Here is a 15,732-nt window from a genome sequence, read left to right as displayed (position 1 = left end):
CTGAGCATATTAATTTAGTTATGTAGTATGACAGCAATATTATGAGCCCCTTTAATGCGTCTATCCTCCGAAACTAGTGATGCCTCAGTGTTTTTCTATACGATCTTTGTGTGAGTTGACTCTTCAGGACAACCTCCTGATTTCTACTCCGCCGTGGTTCTCTGTAGCCTTTACTCCACAATCATATCACAAACATTTGACATTTTATCCTAATTTCTCGACCACTTAGGCCTACATTGTTTTGTGATTAAATGAAAACTGTAAACCGTCAAGGAGAATCCTTGCAGGAACATAGTCCACAGTTTCATCCTGGAATAATTACTGGAAATCCAACGGGAATTACATATATGTTGTGTAACAGTGCCCACTGGTGGTTTTAGAGGAGTTCTTATGTCGCGTGGAAGAAGTACTCGGATCTTATACTTCAGTAAAAGTAGAACTTACAAAGTGTAGGAATACTCTGTTATAAAATGAAAGTATTGCAATCAAATCCTTACTCAAGTAGAAGTACAACAATATTAGCCTAAAATATAAGTAAAGTACCAAAAGTAAAAGTAGTCATTATTCAGATTGGTCCATTTCAGAATCATAAATATTGCATTACATGTTTCTTGTTGGACGCTTTTATCCAAAGCGACTTACATACTCAATACTGTGTGTGGGCAATCACCACAGGAGAAATTTGGGGTGAAGTGTCTTGCCCAGGGACACAACGACATGCTGACTGCAGTGGGGTTTGAACGTGCTGCCCTGATCCGAACACCAACGCACTAATCCACTGCGCCACTCCATATTATATGTTTTAATACAAATAATGATGCATTAAAGTGTTATCAAAGCTAGTAAAGGTGCAGCTAGTTCTAATTACTTTGTATACTGCAGGGTAGCTTGTGTATTTACTCCAGGTTTAACTAAAGTGTTATTTAAGTTTTGTTTTATATTTCACGTCATTAATCCAAATCTGCAAAGTAACTAAAGGTATTAAATAAATGTAGTGGAGTAAAAGTACAGGATTTACTTCTGAACTGTAGAAGTACAAAGCAGTAAAACATTGAAGTACTCAACTAAAGAGAAAGTACCTCAACAAAGTATGTACATGTGTGACTGAGTAAATGCTTTATGTTTGATTTTATTTCTATTCCTTGAATATATTTTTCTATAAACAAACTAAATTAAGATTAATAATGGAGTATGTTTTCATGTTTTTGTGGGACGTGTACTTTTTTGCATCACTGCTAAAATAGATGATTAGTTACATGGGATAAAACTTTAAAATTCTAAATTTTTCAGCGCATGATCAGACTGACGTTTATTTGCAGAAGCTAGAGGCTTTAATCAGACCGACGATGTCAGAGAAAATGTTTATGCATGTTTCAGGTTTATATAATTCTGACTCCTTAGATCAAACATGAGCCGGAGAATAGAGTTCCTAACAACATTTGTTTAATGATAGGCGACAAAAACAATAACAGAATACACGCAATCTGATGATTAAGGACATGCAAACTGGACATCCAAGTCATTTGTGGGACAGACACACAGTGCTTAACAGTCTGTCATTCTTAGAAAACAAACCAAACACGGCAGAAGAGGTGCAGTATGAAAAAGCAAGACAGTGAACAAAACAGTAAATCGGAGCATAGCCTGTTATTTTTACACACATGTACATAAATACATAAGAGGCACATTTGACATTATAACCACCTACAGAGTGATCATGTCAGTCATGATTCGGACGATTTTGTCCTTTTGTCTTGAGCGAGAACCAATCTTCTTTTTGTATCTGTTCACCAATTCATAGAACACAATAGAACAGTATCGTCAACATCTGTATTTCCACACATATTCCTCTTTTGCTGCAATATTCATGTGATATTTAACTGCTCAGACGAGAGCTGCTTGTTTGGTGGCGATGGCCAAGAGAAAGAGGCTTTAACCTCCGTCATGGAGCCAAACCGCCACCTAGAACTTAAATACAAGAACCAAATTCACTGCAAAGAGAAGTTTGCAGAAGTCATACTGTTGGTCTATGATATTTTGTATTTCTATAAACCCATAGCTCAACACTTTCAGTCACTGTGAAGAATTAAAGGGCCAGAAGAAAATGAAGAGATCACCACACAGTACTCAGGGTTCCTATATACGTTTCTCTCAAGGCAATCATTCAACTCTGTATAGTCAACTCATCGATGACAGTCAAAAACTTAAAAATGCTATTTCGGTTGCATTAGGACCATTGTTCTCTTTCTCAATATTTGTGTCCAATCCAACATTTTTTAAGACTTTCACGACACTTGTAGGAACCTCTCACATTACAAAATCCACCTCAAATTAGCCTTTAGCGGTCAGTAGCATCACAACGACTCTTCCTTTGACATTCCCAAGCTGCATCTCACAGACACTTAAGTAGATCAGACAACAATCAATACAAGTGTGATAAAGTTGGGTGATAAGTTAACACAATCCTGAAGATTAAACTTTCCTAAAAAGCTGTACTCTCACCTGGTCGATGACAAATCAGATACTAGAAACCATTTTAAAGCGAGAGCGCTGGTCTCTTCTGTGTCAGATCTACATAAGAGCCTTGTGGCATGGTGACAGACACTGTTATGGGACTTACACACTGTCCCTCCTACTATTTTAAAGAGATAAAAGGTTATACGTGCCGATTTCACTTATCCTATGACTATGAAAAACTCAGGGGCCTAACTAACTGAACAGCTTGAAATGTTAATTATCAGCTTTTCTTTCAATCTAATTTGGAAATATCTCATTAAATGTTAAAACCTTTTACCAATACAAAACAAGTTTCTCTTGTAAGAAAACCTGTACTTCAAATTGAAAAGTAGATTTAAAATACCTATGTTGTGTAGATTCTGTGAGGTATACATGTTTTTGTTGTATTGCCAGATTTGAAATAAGGTTTAATGTGGTGTTCTTGCTCGTAAAGACAGAATGTAATAAGTTCTGGGCAGAAATCAGCATCATGCCAATATAATACTCACAATCAGTGTTTTTTTTATGATCTTACGCAAAAAGCCAAACAGCTAACTGTAAGCATCAACATGAGAAACCACAGCACAGGTAAGATGGTTTTTTTGCATTTGGATAATGTAGGCCATATTGTGCTTTTAGAGACATAGCTCTTCAGTGACCTTAACACTTTATTCCAATATGAAGAGCCTACCTGACGTACCAGGTCAGACGAAGGGACAAAAACAAACCTCTCTGGTCATCACCCTGTCCAACTTTTTAAATCACAAAATATACTGACGGTGGAAAGAAAATGTGTAAAAAAAACAAAGTGAAACAAAAATAAGAACCGTCTGAAGTGCACCCAGAATCAGTGCCATGTCTCGGATATCTGTAGTCAGACCGCGGGGTTTCCCCTGGCTTCCTGCAGGGGTGACGCAGAGAGAGCCCTGGTATTCAGCAGTTGGTTTTTTAATGTTTTATTTCTTTTTGATCCTCCTTCCAAGGTCAGAATCACATATCATTCAGTGCGACGACAGTCCAGAGGAGGTAGGAGGGGGAATTCTTGGCAACAGGAGAGGGGGGGGGGGGGGGGAGAGGCAACAGTCTTCTCTTGTGTGTTGTACTGCTTCTGGGAGTTAAAAAGCAGAGAGTTTGAAGGTTATATTGCACAGTTCTAAGGAACAGGTGACCGGGAGGTTGTTGGCTGTTGAGGTTTGTTACATGAGTGGTAAAGCGGTGTCTGCTGTACGGCGTAGCTTTAAAATCAGATCAGCGTCTGTCAGGATCCTGAGCCGACACACAGGGGGTGGGGGGGAACCTCGTCTACGAGTCCAGAGAATCAGCTGGAGAACAAACAGGCAGACAGACGTCAGAATAGCAACATAAATATAATATTTCACCAATTATATTTCTTCTCTTTGTACTTTGATCCTCCAAATAAAGTAGCTGGGGGGATTGATAAAAGTTCTGATGATTAAAAGTGGGTCACATCTCTTCATGTCCTAGTGTGCAGTATTACAAAGTTGCCCTCAAGTGAGTTTTATTACTTTAAAAAAAATTCTTTCTGGTGTTTTTCTTGTTTTGAATTCATTTTCCTACATTGTTTTTCTAACTGAAAACTAGTCACTCTATTTTGAGTTTGACAAAGAACTAATCCTGCACTAAGTCAGTTTTTTTACTTTTAGGTAATGAATGATTAATTTGATCACAACCCACAACAACCACAGTTTAATTTCATGACTTCCACACTGCCGGTGTAGGTACCAGATGTGCACGGCCTACCAGATCAGCACGGGGTCCGTTACGCTTACTAATGACTAGGGGTGCACCGAATGGGAAATTCTTGGCCGAAACCGATACCGAAAATAGGAAACAGTTGGCCGAAAACCGAATGCCGAAAGGCCGAAAATGATTAATAGAAATATATATATATAATGTATACATTTTTTACCAATGTTGTTCAGCTACCTGATTATGGAAATAAACATGATTATGGCAAAACTTAACTTAAATAATAATCACTATTATGGGTCCATAAAACATTTATTCAGCACTTTTGAATGCATACAGTACATTTATATATGTCATGTATTATTGCTAAAAAACATTATATCGCAGTCTTAGTGTCGCCAACTCGTTTCTAATATGCAAAGACAACAAATGCGTCTATGATGTATTTTCGATCAGACGAGATCTCTCCCCCGTCTGTGTGCGAGGGGGCGGGGCAGTTTACACACACGCAGCTGCTACATGCAGCGGAGCACACTGCGGAGATGGCGGAGAGAACGCGCTCCGAGGTGTGGTTAAACTTTACCCGTCTCGATGTGGAGAATACTTGTTACCATAAGTGCAATAAGAGTTTAGCATGTAAGCACGAGCAATTTGTCTAAACATTTAGCTAAAGTGCACCGCATGCAGACGGAGGAATGTACCGGGTTCGACCGTCTTTCTAGCAGCTCTGTAGCCCCATCCACGAGTAACGTTTCCACGTCAGGTGTTATGTATGCTAGCAGCAACACACGGAGTTAACTACATGATACAAACATGGGTTAATGATTAGAGGAAACTGAGTTATTTAGTTTGTTAAAATTTCAGCTATTCTGTTTACAGTCTGTCATCAGATTATTTAATACGATTTGTTAAAGGCTCAGGGCAATCTCGATGACAAAGGTCAATGTCCCCCCCCCCCCCCCCCCCTGTGAGCCAGCCGCGAGCATGGTCGCCACGTCTTTATTACGTCATCACAACAACACGTTAGGTTACCAACGTAAGCCTGTTCTGACATTCGGTGATATTTTTTCGGTGCTAAAACCCTTTCGGCCGAAAGGGCATTTTTAACCATTTTCGGCCGATAATTTTCGGTGGCCGAATATTCGGTGCATCCCTACTAATGACCTCACTCATTGGCTGTACGGCAACCCAAGAGGACATTTTAAAATTAGAAATCAAATCTGATCATACACCAACGCAGTTTTTAAAGATATACATTTTTCAAACACAGAATCATTTACCAAATTACACCATATCCAATCATTGTACGAGTCAGAAAATGCTATCTGTTCATCGCAGTTATTGTTTATTGAATTAGATTACCATGAGCTCAACATAATTATGTAGAGCACAAGTCCACAGCCAAGAACATTTGGCCATGTAAAATGTCCTCTTGGGTTGCCGTACAGCCAATGAGTGACGTCATTAGTAGTAAGCGTAACGGACCCCGTGCTGATCTGGTAGGCCGTGCACATCTGGTACCTTTCTGAACCTTTTCACTTCAGCTTCTTTTTAACAGAAGTGTGAACTACACAAATAGGCCCGTTTTACAAATACTAAAAACGACTCATCCAGAACACACAGCGACAGAGTCCAGCTCTCCTTACCTTCCTGTGGCGGGTCCACACTGATCTCCTCCGTCTCCTCCCTCGTCTCCTCCCTTGTCTCCTCTGTGTCGTCCGTCATCTCTTCATCTACATCCTCGTCTTCCTCTAGCTCGCTGGCAATGAGTTGCCGGGCCAACTTGATGTTCATGCCCTCATTGTAGTGCATCTTCCTCATCATCACGAAATGCGTCTTTTTGGCTGCAAAGGAAAATAAATGAACTATCCAGAAGCAACAGGTGCATGCAGAATATTTAATTATTCTCAGCATTACTGACACAAATATTGATCACATTTTGGAACACTTGGAAGACGCTCAGTAAAAGTCTTCTCCTGCGTTTCTATTGTTTCTGATAAACTTACTCTGAAAGGGGTCAGACTCTAAATGGGATAGTGAGGTAACTTAGGAGGCTTATTTCAAAAACATTAACTTTCAAGTGTTTGCTGCAACCTCGAGATCGATAGTTATGCACTATAATAAAAAGGAAAAGGAGGGTGTGACAGACTTTATGGCACTACCAGGCTGTGCAGTGAAGCAGCAATAAAGTCTTTTTTGTTTTGGTGTGAGTGGTTTATTTCATTATGGGCAGCTAAAATGTGATGTCTAACTAAACTTTTTTTTTTCTGTATGCAAGAAATCAACTTCAAAAGCAAAGAAAGTATGAACTTTTCTCTTGTTTAATTAATTTGGATATGTGAGATCCAAAACACAGCAGCAAACCTTTAAATGAATCAGCAAGTCTTTATCTGCAGCTCTAATCATCTTAAAACACTCCTAAAAAGGTGGCACAATATGTTTACAACCGTGAGTCCAAAAGTGAGGCCGCAGATGGATTATTTCGATCCGATTTGCAGTTTCCAGACTGATCACATGATTTCAGATGAATAGTTCAGATATAAATGTGAAACAACAAGCACCTGTTAAAATGCTTGTGTGCGTGTGTGTGTGTGTGTGTGTGTGTGTGTGTGTGTGTGCAGCTTAACTGACATCTCTGTATGGGACAGAGAGGTGTGTTTATACATAGAAGGTCAGGGAACAGGCAAACGCATACTGACACTGTGTGTGTGTGTGTTTTGAAAGAGCACACAGAACACTGGAGCCCTTTCCAAAGCGATGTGTCCCCTCCAGCACACTTTGCTCTGCATGGAGTCACCCTCACAGCTGCAGAGGACACTTTCAGGTGGAGTGTAAAAATAAAAACAGGTGAACTGTGGGACATCCTGATAATCTGACACCGGGACGAGACGCACAAAGGCAGCAATAGGTGTGGATGTGTTTAATTAAAATATATATATTCTATGTTTACCTTGATTTTCAGGAGAAAGCTCCTCTTCCTCCTCCTCGCTGCTATCTTCATCTTCTTCTTCCTCTTCTTCCTTCATAAAACGAGGCTCTGAGCCCTCGGCAGCTACCAGCCTGGAAAGAACATAAAACACACAGGAAGAATGAATACGTTAATAAGAAATATAAATGAGTTGCTAGTTTGAGTATAGAATCTTAACATGAGACGAACAAAACGTCCTCCTAGTCATTAAAAAAACGTTTGAAATGGATTTCTATTAACAGAACAAAAAGAGACAGATGGAGAGATATTGGGCGAGGGGGAGGAGAGAGTAGGCAGAGAGAGAGGGAAGAGATGTGAGCAGGCGTGTGCGAGTACTCAAGCATGAGACAAAAATAACAAGTTACTATCCCCGCCTCTCACGCTCACAAAGAGCTCCGACAGCACAAACTGAATAATGGTTTACGGCTCAGCGGACGCCACTGACTCGGTGCTGCTGCCCCGGGGAAGCTCTACTGTACAACCGCTCTCCCAGAGCGCTCACATTCACCCAGAGAGGAGACAAGTCAATCCCTGCAGTTTCAAAGCACACCAATCATAGTGTCAGATATCCAAGGTGGATAAAGTCAGACAGGAAGTGAGAAGGTGATGCAGTGAATTAGAGAAGAGGGCCTACAAAAAGCATAGCTGGATAAATGATGGATGAGAGAAGAGACTGAGAATGGATGTGGTGAAGATTAAACAACAAGAGGACTGAGTAGAGCAGCTGTTGTTCTATCTGGAGCGTTCAGTGTAAAACAATGGAAGGCACTCCGTGTGGAAGGATGCAAAGGCGGCTAATTGACCCGAAAGCTTGGAGCCAATCACTATCCTCCTTGTGCATACACTCTTACCAACTCATCCCATCCCTGCATCTGGCCCACAGCAAACACACTCCTCAAGCTGCCCCCCCATCCAGAGGACCCTCCGAGGGCCAGAAATACATCTATTAACCAAGGAGGACTTTTCAGGGTGCAGTTGCTACTCAGAGATAATACAGATGTTACTGACATTTAACCGTCTGCTTCTTTTTGTCTCCGATTCTTTTTTATAAAAATGCTGCTCTTCCATTTGCCCTCAAGCTTCAGGAAACCTTTATTCGACCCACAGAGAGGACATTTACAATTGTTACAGCAGAGAGACAAAGATAGCTTGATATTCCTCAAGAAGCATGCATAAGAAAAATATGAAAGATGGAAAAACTAGAAATTACACAATTTACAATTTACACATCCACTACCAATAACATTTTTGTTTTTTATTTCCTTCCTCTGTGAATTGCTTTTAAAAAGTCCAAGAGACGACATGTTCACTTCTGTATTCAGATTAGATGATTCATATAGTTTCATTTAAGTCAGTTTTTCAGTTGGAAAAGACGATAATATCTTGGTAATGTTTAAGTATCTCAGTACAAGTATTTATATTTACTGTGACACTCCTAAAGTGGTTCCATAAAAAGTAATGTTTATCAAAAAATTGTATAAATACAAATTGAAAAGACAGCTTGCCCTGTGGAAGCACATAGACATTTAGTTAGACAAGCAAAACACAAAAGTGTTTGTCATTTCTCTAGATCTGTTGAGCTAAAGTCTGTGGCACCAACACAGGCTGTGAGAGTCAGAGCCATTCCGCACAGCGCATGACGTGTATCCCCTGAAATTCAAGGCTGTTGGGAAACGTCCCTAAACCCATTGTTTGTTGATCAGCAAGTGTAGAAATGAGAACAGTGAATCATAATGCTTTCTGAGCAGTCTGAGGACACGCCACATTTAAATGTAGTTTGGATACTGATGCTGACCTTTAACAAGGTTCAGTTCTCTCTCAAAGGAAGTTTGTCCAGATACATTTAGTAAACCCAGCCTAAAGCATTGTCCAAGACAGAAGCAGTGAAGTCCTGGAGTGAGGGAATGCCTACATATCTCTGCAGAACACAATGAACAACTAAAGAAACCTCTAAATGTTAAAATGCAGCAGAGCTGTTACAGTGGCAAACCTAATCATGTTCTCTTCCATTGTTTGCTTTCTCCCCTTCACACTAGCTTTGTTCTAGTCTCCCTGCAGTCATATTTCTTACTTTGATGCCAGGTCGTCCGCTGCGAGTCCGCTGTGGCCCTCCGTGTCACTCAGCGCCCCTTCATCCTCGTCTTCCCCCACCATCCTGAAAGAGAGAAATGAACTGAATAAAGATAAGCTGGAAATTAAGCGAGTGAGGAAGGATTAGGAAGGAAAGGAAATGACAAAAACAAACAGCAGCTGATAGGCAAACAGTCAAGTTGGTAGAGAGGATAAAGGAGAGGGCAGAGGTAAGAGTAGACAGGAAGGAGGAGAGTGAGGAGAGAAAGAGGAAAGGTCCGTGACAAGGGTGACCTTCCCTCTGCTGGCATATTGGATCACAAACCGGCTGGCTGATACACACACTGATACACACACTGGAGTCTAAACTCTTATTTTTAAATGATCTGGAGTTATTTCTTAGTGTAGAGGAGGTCTTTAAAAACCTCCCAAAAAGGAATGTCTTCAGATAGCTTTTCATTTAAAATGTAATATCAAAAGTATTTTCAAAAATGATTTCAGACCAATTGAATCAAATGTTATAAAAAAGGCAAAGACAAAGGGGCTCCGACCTGTTGTAAGGAGTGCTGGGTTCATCGATCTTCATCAGGCCATAGTCTTTGTCGGCCGGGTGGTACGTGGCCAGGATGTTCATCTCGTCCCATTTCTGGGATTTCTTCCTGCAAACGGATCAAAGAAAGTTCAGTGAGAAGAAAACGACGGCTGAATGGAAACACACTCCATTTGGATCCACTGTTCCCAAGCTACCCACCAACCACACGATGAGTTCAACGCTGTGAATCTCAGTGATCAAGATAATCATTCATATCCTTAAGAGTGACTTGATAAAAGCTGTCTGGTAGACAGAATATAAATAAAGTTGGATTTAAATAAATAGAAATGATCTTCTAGGAAAGAATAGACCTTTTATCCTACATTTATTCAGAAGGGACATATGGTTACATTACTTAAGATACTCCGTTTGCTATTCACTAAAAAGCATCTCCACTAAATAAAATGTGTTCTATATGTGATGAAAACAAAAAGTGTTCTCTTAACAAGTTAGATGAAGTGAAGTTCCAATAGGTTTTCAAGTTTTAAGCATCATTTGATCATCTTTAGGCTTTATATTGTAAATCAGTCATTTTGGCCAGGACTTGTGCTGACTGCTAACACCAGATTTGTGACCTGCTCTATCGAAATCAGTCGCATTGACCCGAAGACACATTTTGAGTTGTATACACTGCTGGAAAGAGGAGATTCCTAGCTTTCTAATGATATCAGGATTGTTTTTGTACTCCAAATATTAAGCGAAATATGTCACATTATATAATGACTGTCACCGAGTCCTCATTTTGAGAAAAAGGCCTTCAAAGTTTTCTCTTCTCTGGAATCCATCGATCTGATTGATTATTAGCGGAGCAAATGATCAAAATACTACGGAGGGAAGATATTTTCGTTTGGATTACTGGTCTGGGGGAAGCTCGCGAGTGTGTGTGTGTATACGTGTGTGTGTGTGTGTGTGTGTGTGTGTGTGTTTGTGTAATTTTGCATTTGTGTGTATTGTGTTTGTTTCCCGGGGAAAACCCTCACGAGAAACACCGGCTGTTGTTATGCCTGCTGTGACGTTAAATTACTCCGTTCTCCGCTTGTAATTATGCCGTTACAAGCTTCAAAGTTGTATTTATCATCTGAATTTGCCGAAACAAGTTTAATATTCTGAAAGCCAAGATTTTGTTTAATTGAAATCAGATGAAAACAAACTGTAACGGACCCTGTCGTGTTATTTATGATTACTATACGCGTACATTCATAATGTCAGCCGGAGGGAGGGGGGGGCGGCGCTGCGGAAGAGCAGATTGCGAGTGAGAGGTGCCTGTCTTCGTCCCTTTACAAGCTTCAAACATGTATTTATCGTGTGATTTTGGAAATAAAAGTTTCATATTCTGAAAGCCAAGACTTTGTTTATTTAAAATCAAACAAAACACCCGAACCCCGAAAAAATTGTTTTTTACGCAAATCCACGTTTATTTTGAAATGAGCCGTTGCGACTTCCGACTGATTTCGATAGAGCGGGTCACATTTCATCTAGGCCTGAACAAGTGCATATTAGGGCTGTACCCAAATATCCGAATATTCGTTCGTTGGCCAACTATTCAGTTTCAATTTCATTATTCGGATATTCGTTTTTTTTCCTAAATGTATGCTATCAATAAAAGCGAATTGCCATATTCTTATACTATATTTATACTTTTGAATTGCACTGTTAAAATGCCGAAATATATACAATCTCAGCCTGGGCTCCTGACATCGCTTTCACTCACAGTCACGAACGTCACGCTTCACCTCGTTTCACCTGAACACAAAATGCCGAAGACTTCAGCTGTGTGGGACCATTTTAAATTGGACGACGATAAGAAGAAGGCAGTGTGCAAAATATGCGACAAGAAACTGGCCTACCACGGTGGCACAACAACTCTGAAAAGTCACCTGGATGCTGTAAGTAGTAGACTAGCTTAGCTGTTGTCAAGTTGCCATGATGAAGCTGCTTTATCCGCCGTTTAAACAGTAACGTTACACATGATAAAAACGTGCACTGGAAATAAATATAAATCTTATAAAGTATAAATCGTAATAGTATGCTCTTTCTGCGCTTCTGCTTAACAGCGTGTTGTCAAGTGTCTCGGATTCGGAGCGTGTTATGAAACCTTTTGGAAAATGTGTTTTTATAAAAAAAAAATAAAAAAAATCTCTCCGTTCCAAATATTCGCTGCTGATATACTACCAAATATCCGGAGCCCGAAAAATAGTATTCGGGACAGCCCTAGTGCATATTTAGACAACAAACACAAAAGCTCAGAAATGTCATTGGCACTGTTTTAGTGACTTCCAACTTCCAGAGGGTGACATAGTCTTTGCTTTGTCAGGCTGATCAACGGTGAGTTATTGAGGTCAAATGTTAAACAACAGTCTCACTTGATATGATTGCTTTTCTGGAGTTGATTTGGTTCCGCCTCTTTGAACAAACCGGGACCTAATCCACCAAATGATCCAATCCTCATCTGGAGAATAATGCTGTCACCTCTTCTTGCGCCACCAGGGCTTTTTGTTCAAAATTACTCTAATCCTCGCTACTCTTTGACATCATGCAGGAAATCAACAGAAACAATGTCTAACTCAGCAGCGAATAGAAGTTTTTCTCAAGAGGATAAAGAGAGAATACCTGCCATAACAGTACAAGAGGAAAACATTGATTTGCCCTTACAGAAGAAATTCAACATTCAACAAGCGTTTTGTTAAACTGTTTCTTTTTTTAGTGATCATTTTGAGCTTTGATATCCTGAAAGTTTTGTAGCCTACATCCTCTTCTCATTTTAGTGAAAGATTTCACAGTTTTAAACTTCAAATTAGCACAATGTTTACTGATTTTCACACCACACTTTTTATTCTTTTAATTATGAAACACCCAAAGAAAAGAAACCTATAGCTTCTAATCCAGGGGGCTTCTGGGAGTCATCTGGCTTGGGTTAAGCCTCTCCTGCCTGGGAAGATACTGTACATCAGTCCTAACATTGTGCATGGAACAAAAGGTTGGGGGAGACGGGTAGGGGGGGAGAGAGATGCTGAACCCACTACCTGCTGCAGCAAGCCTGCAGAGCTCCCCTACGCCTCTTACTCAAAATGATTCATTATTATTAAATGTCAGACCATATCAATCTCCACCCCGAAGCTCTTTGAACCCTTTTAAGGTTGCAGTAAACTGTAAATCAGTGGAAAAGGAAGGAATTCATTTTAATATTATTCCTGTTGTCCTAAGTGGCAAACCCATATAGTTCAAATACATTGATTAAAACGGACTTCTTATGCAGATAAAGCACTGATACTGTCGGTGGCCTGCACCACTTCACGCCTGCAGCAAACAGCTGCACACGCACACACAGGTTTGTTCATAAATCAATTTGGCTGTGGATACGGGGATAAGTCTATTTCCATAGATGACTGATTCTCAGGATGTTTCTTTTGGTATTAAGCTTCACTTAACAATAGGGGTGTAACGGTTCACAAACATTTCGGCTCGGTACGTACCTCGGTTTTTAGGTCACGGTTCGGTTCGGTACGTTTACGGTACAGCAGAAAAAATGATCACAAAACATAAAATATTTCTTGGGTTTTTTAAATTATTATTAAACTGTGAATAATGTATTCACTCAAATAAATACAAAATATAATAAAATAAACATTAAGGTGCAGCATTTCGATGAACTGAAATAATCTGTATTTGAACTTTACCGTACTAGTACTCACAAAACATCAACTATTAGTTTTGGGTTTTTAATTATTATTAAACTGTGAATATTCACTCAAATAAATACAAAATATAATAAAATAAACATTAAGGTGCAGCATTTCGATGAACTGAAATAATCTGTATTTGAACTGTACTGTACTAGTACCTAAGCAGCCAGTTTGACATTATGACTTGCTTGTCATTGTATTTTCATGTTTTTTTTAAGAAAAATGTACTTGTCCACATTGCTTGCCGAAAGGGCAGATCTGCTGGCACTAACAATGTCTCCTGCTGTGGAGAACACCCTCTCCCTAGGGACAGAGGTAGCAGATACAGCCAGGTAGCGCTTTGCTAACATGGCAACATAAGGATGTTTGGCGTTTGTAATAGCTTTGACTTGGTCTGAACTTTTTGCGAGTGGTGGAGGCTTAAATGCTAGTGGGAGTTGAGTTTGCACTTCAATCTTTTTTCTTTTGGTACCGGTGATATTCACATTCGGGTGATGCCTTTTCAAATGAGTTTGATGTATTGCCAGCCGCGTAACCAATGTTAGTTGAAAAATGCCGACAAACAGCTTTGGTTCGGGCCACCTGTCTTTGTCCGTCATCCTTGTACGTAACTGCGAAACCAAAATGTTCCCAAACCGGAGACTTCAATGATGCTGGAGGATTTTCGAGCTCAACTTTATCTGCGTTCGCCATTTCCTCAAATTACTGACTAAATTTGAACGCATCCCTGTGACCAGCTCTCATAGTATGCCTCTCGTCCAATGAAATGACTTGGTCGCTCTATGACGCGTTGAACACAATGTTAGCAAATTACTCTGAATGCTGCGACGCAGCACCTGAGATTACTTCCAAAAAGTTGTTCACGTTCTCAATTTTTTACGTTTAACGTTATATTCGTTCGGTACACACGTGTACCGAATCGAAGGGCCTGTACCAAGCGGCAAACTGTGGGGTAGAGCCGGGAAGCCAATACGGAAGTGCCACACACTGCAGTTCATATATTGGCCGATAGGCGATGGCTGCAGAAAGGAGCAATTTCCATAGACCCCCATGTTAAAATGCCCGATTTTACAGCAGAAAAAAACATGTTTCTACCCCTGGCTCCATACATTTTATTATCGATATAGTTAGATTCCACCTTCATGATTATGGATCTGTGAGTGAATTGTTTTCTAACGCGACCCTTTATATTTATATTAGGTCTTAAAGTTTGTGCATACATTAGGGCGTGGTCACTTTGATTGACAGATACGTGCCTCACTGTCAGCTAACAGCAACTTGTCCAATCTGCTAGGCTACAACCATAGAGGCTACAACGTTAGTTAGTTGTAGTTACTGTACTTGATCCTTTAGCTGTGTTCGTGGTGATCGTGCCTGTTAGGTAATATTGTTACAAATACCAGATAATTAAAATGTCGTGCTGTGCGCTTGAATGTACTAACAGATCTTCCAAGAAGTCTACTTTCAGCTTTTTTCGGTGAGTAAAATGATAATATTATACATGTTAACCCCGTTAGCAGGTGTTTGTGTGCTTGTTAGCTTAGCCTGTTATGTAGCTTATTAGCCAGCTAAGGACGTAACCCTTTATACATATATACAGTTTAGTTTATGATTCAGCCTTGGGTAAGACTTTTATACTATATGGCTATGAGGCCCATAATGCTAAACGGGAGCAAATGTTAAAAGGGGTGGGCCGCCGGAGTCCACGTCGCCGAAGCTAACGGGGCTGCAGGGTGCTAGCTCGCTAGCGCGTCCCGGCGGCCGTAGCTAGCACCCTGGGGCTCCGTTAGCTTCGGCCAGCGGCGGAGTCCGGCGTTATAACTGGAGATCAAGGAATGCATCGTAACGCGGACTTGGTTCGCCTGCAGCCCGCTGTAGTATTAACTAAATAAATGATGTTGAGCAAGGCTTATTAAGCTGAACACCGCCACAATTATTCTGCTATGTATCGGTACTTATTTTATTTTATTAACGTGTGAATGACAAGCATTAAGAATAATACCAAATAGCTAATTATCTTGCAGATTGTCTCGTTTGATTATGAATGTAACGTTTATATAGTGGAACTACACTGTTTTATCAAAACAAGTGCCACGCAGTGACTTGGTATGCATGTATTTCAGCAGGAAATGTGCAACCTAGATGACATTTACCAACACAGACTATATAGAAATATTTGTAAAAGTTGTTCATGCGTTACTAAGTGAATATGG

General features: G+C 40.2%; 1 protein-coding gene across 1 annotated transcript in view; it reads right to left on the bottom strand.

The window, feature by feature from the left end:
- Nucleotides 1–1,425: 1,425 nt before the first annotated feature.
- Nucleotides 1,426–15,732, bottom strand: part of ppp1r2 (protein phosphatase 1, regulatory (inhibitor) subunit 2) — a 33,958-nt gene continuing 19,651 nt past the window's right edge. The window contains exons 2-6 of the mRNA XM_034236409.1: nucleotides 9,796–9,903; nucleotides 9,246–9,329; nucleotides 7,157–7,266; nucleotides 5,853–6,050; nucleotides 1,426–3,818 (exon numbers count right to left, since the gene is read on the bottom strand). Of these exons, the coding sequence (XP_034092300.1) occupies nucleotides 3,799–3,818; nucleotides 5,853–6,050; nucleotides 7,157–7,266; nucleotides 9,246–9,329; nucleotides 9,796–9,903 (520 nt within the window). The 3' untranslated portion in view covers nucleotides 1,426–3,798. The remainder of the gene's footprint in view (nucleotides 3,819–5,852; nucleotides 6,051–7,156; nucleotides 7,267–9,245; nucleotides 9,330–9,795; nucleotides 9,904–15,732) is intronic.

The sequence above is a fragment of the Gymnodraco acuticeps genome, unplaced genomic scaffold, assembly GCF_902827175.1.
Source record: "Gymnodraco acuticeps unplaced genomic scaffold, fGymAcu1.1, whole genome shotgun sequence".
In the NCBI taxonomy this organism is placed as follows: Eukaryota; Metazoa; Chordata; class Actinopteri; order Perciformes; family Bathydraconidae; genus Gymnodraco; species Gymnodraco acuticeps.
Note: the sequence above shows the minus strand (reverse complement) of the source record. Positions and strands in the feature narration are given on the sequence as shown.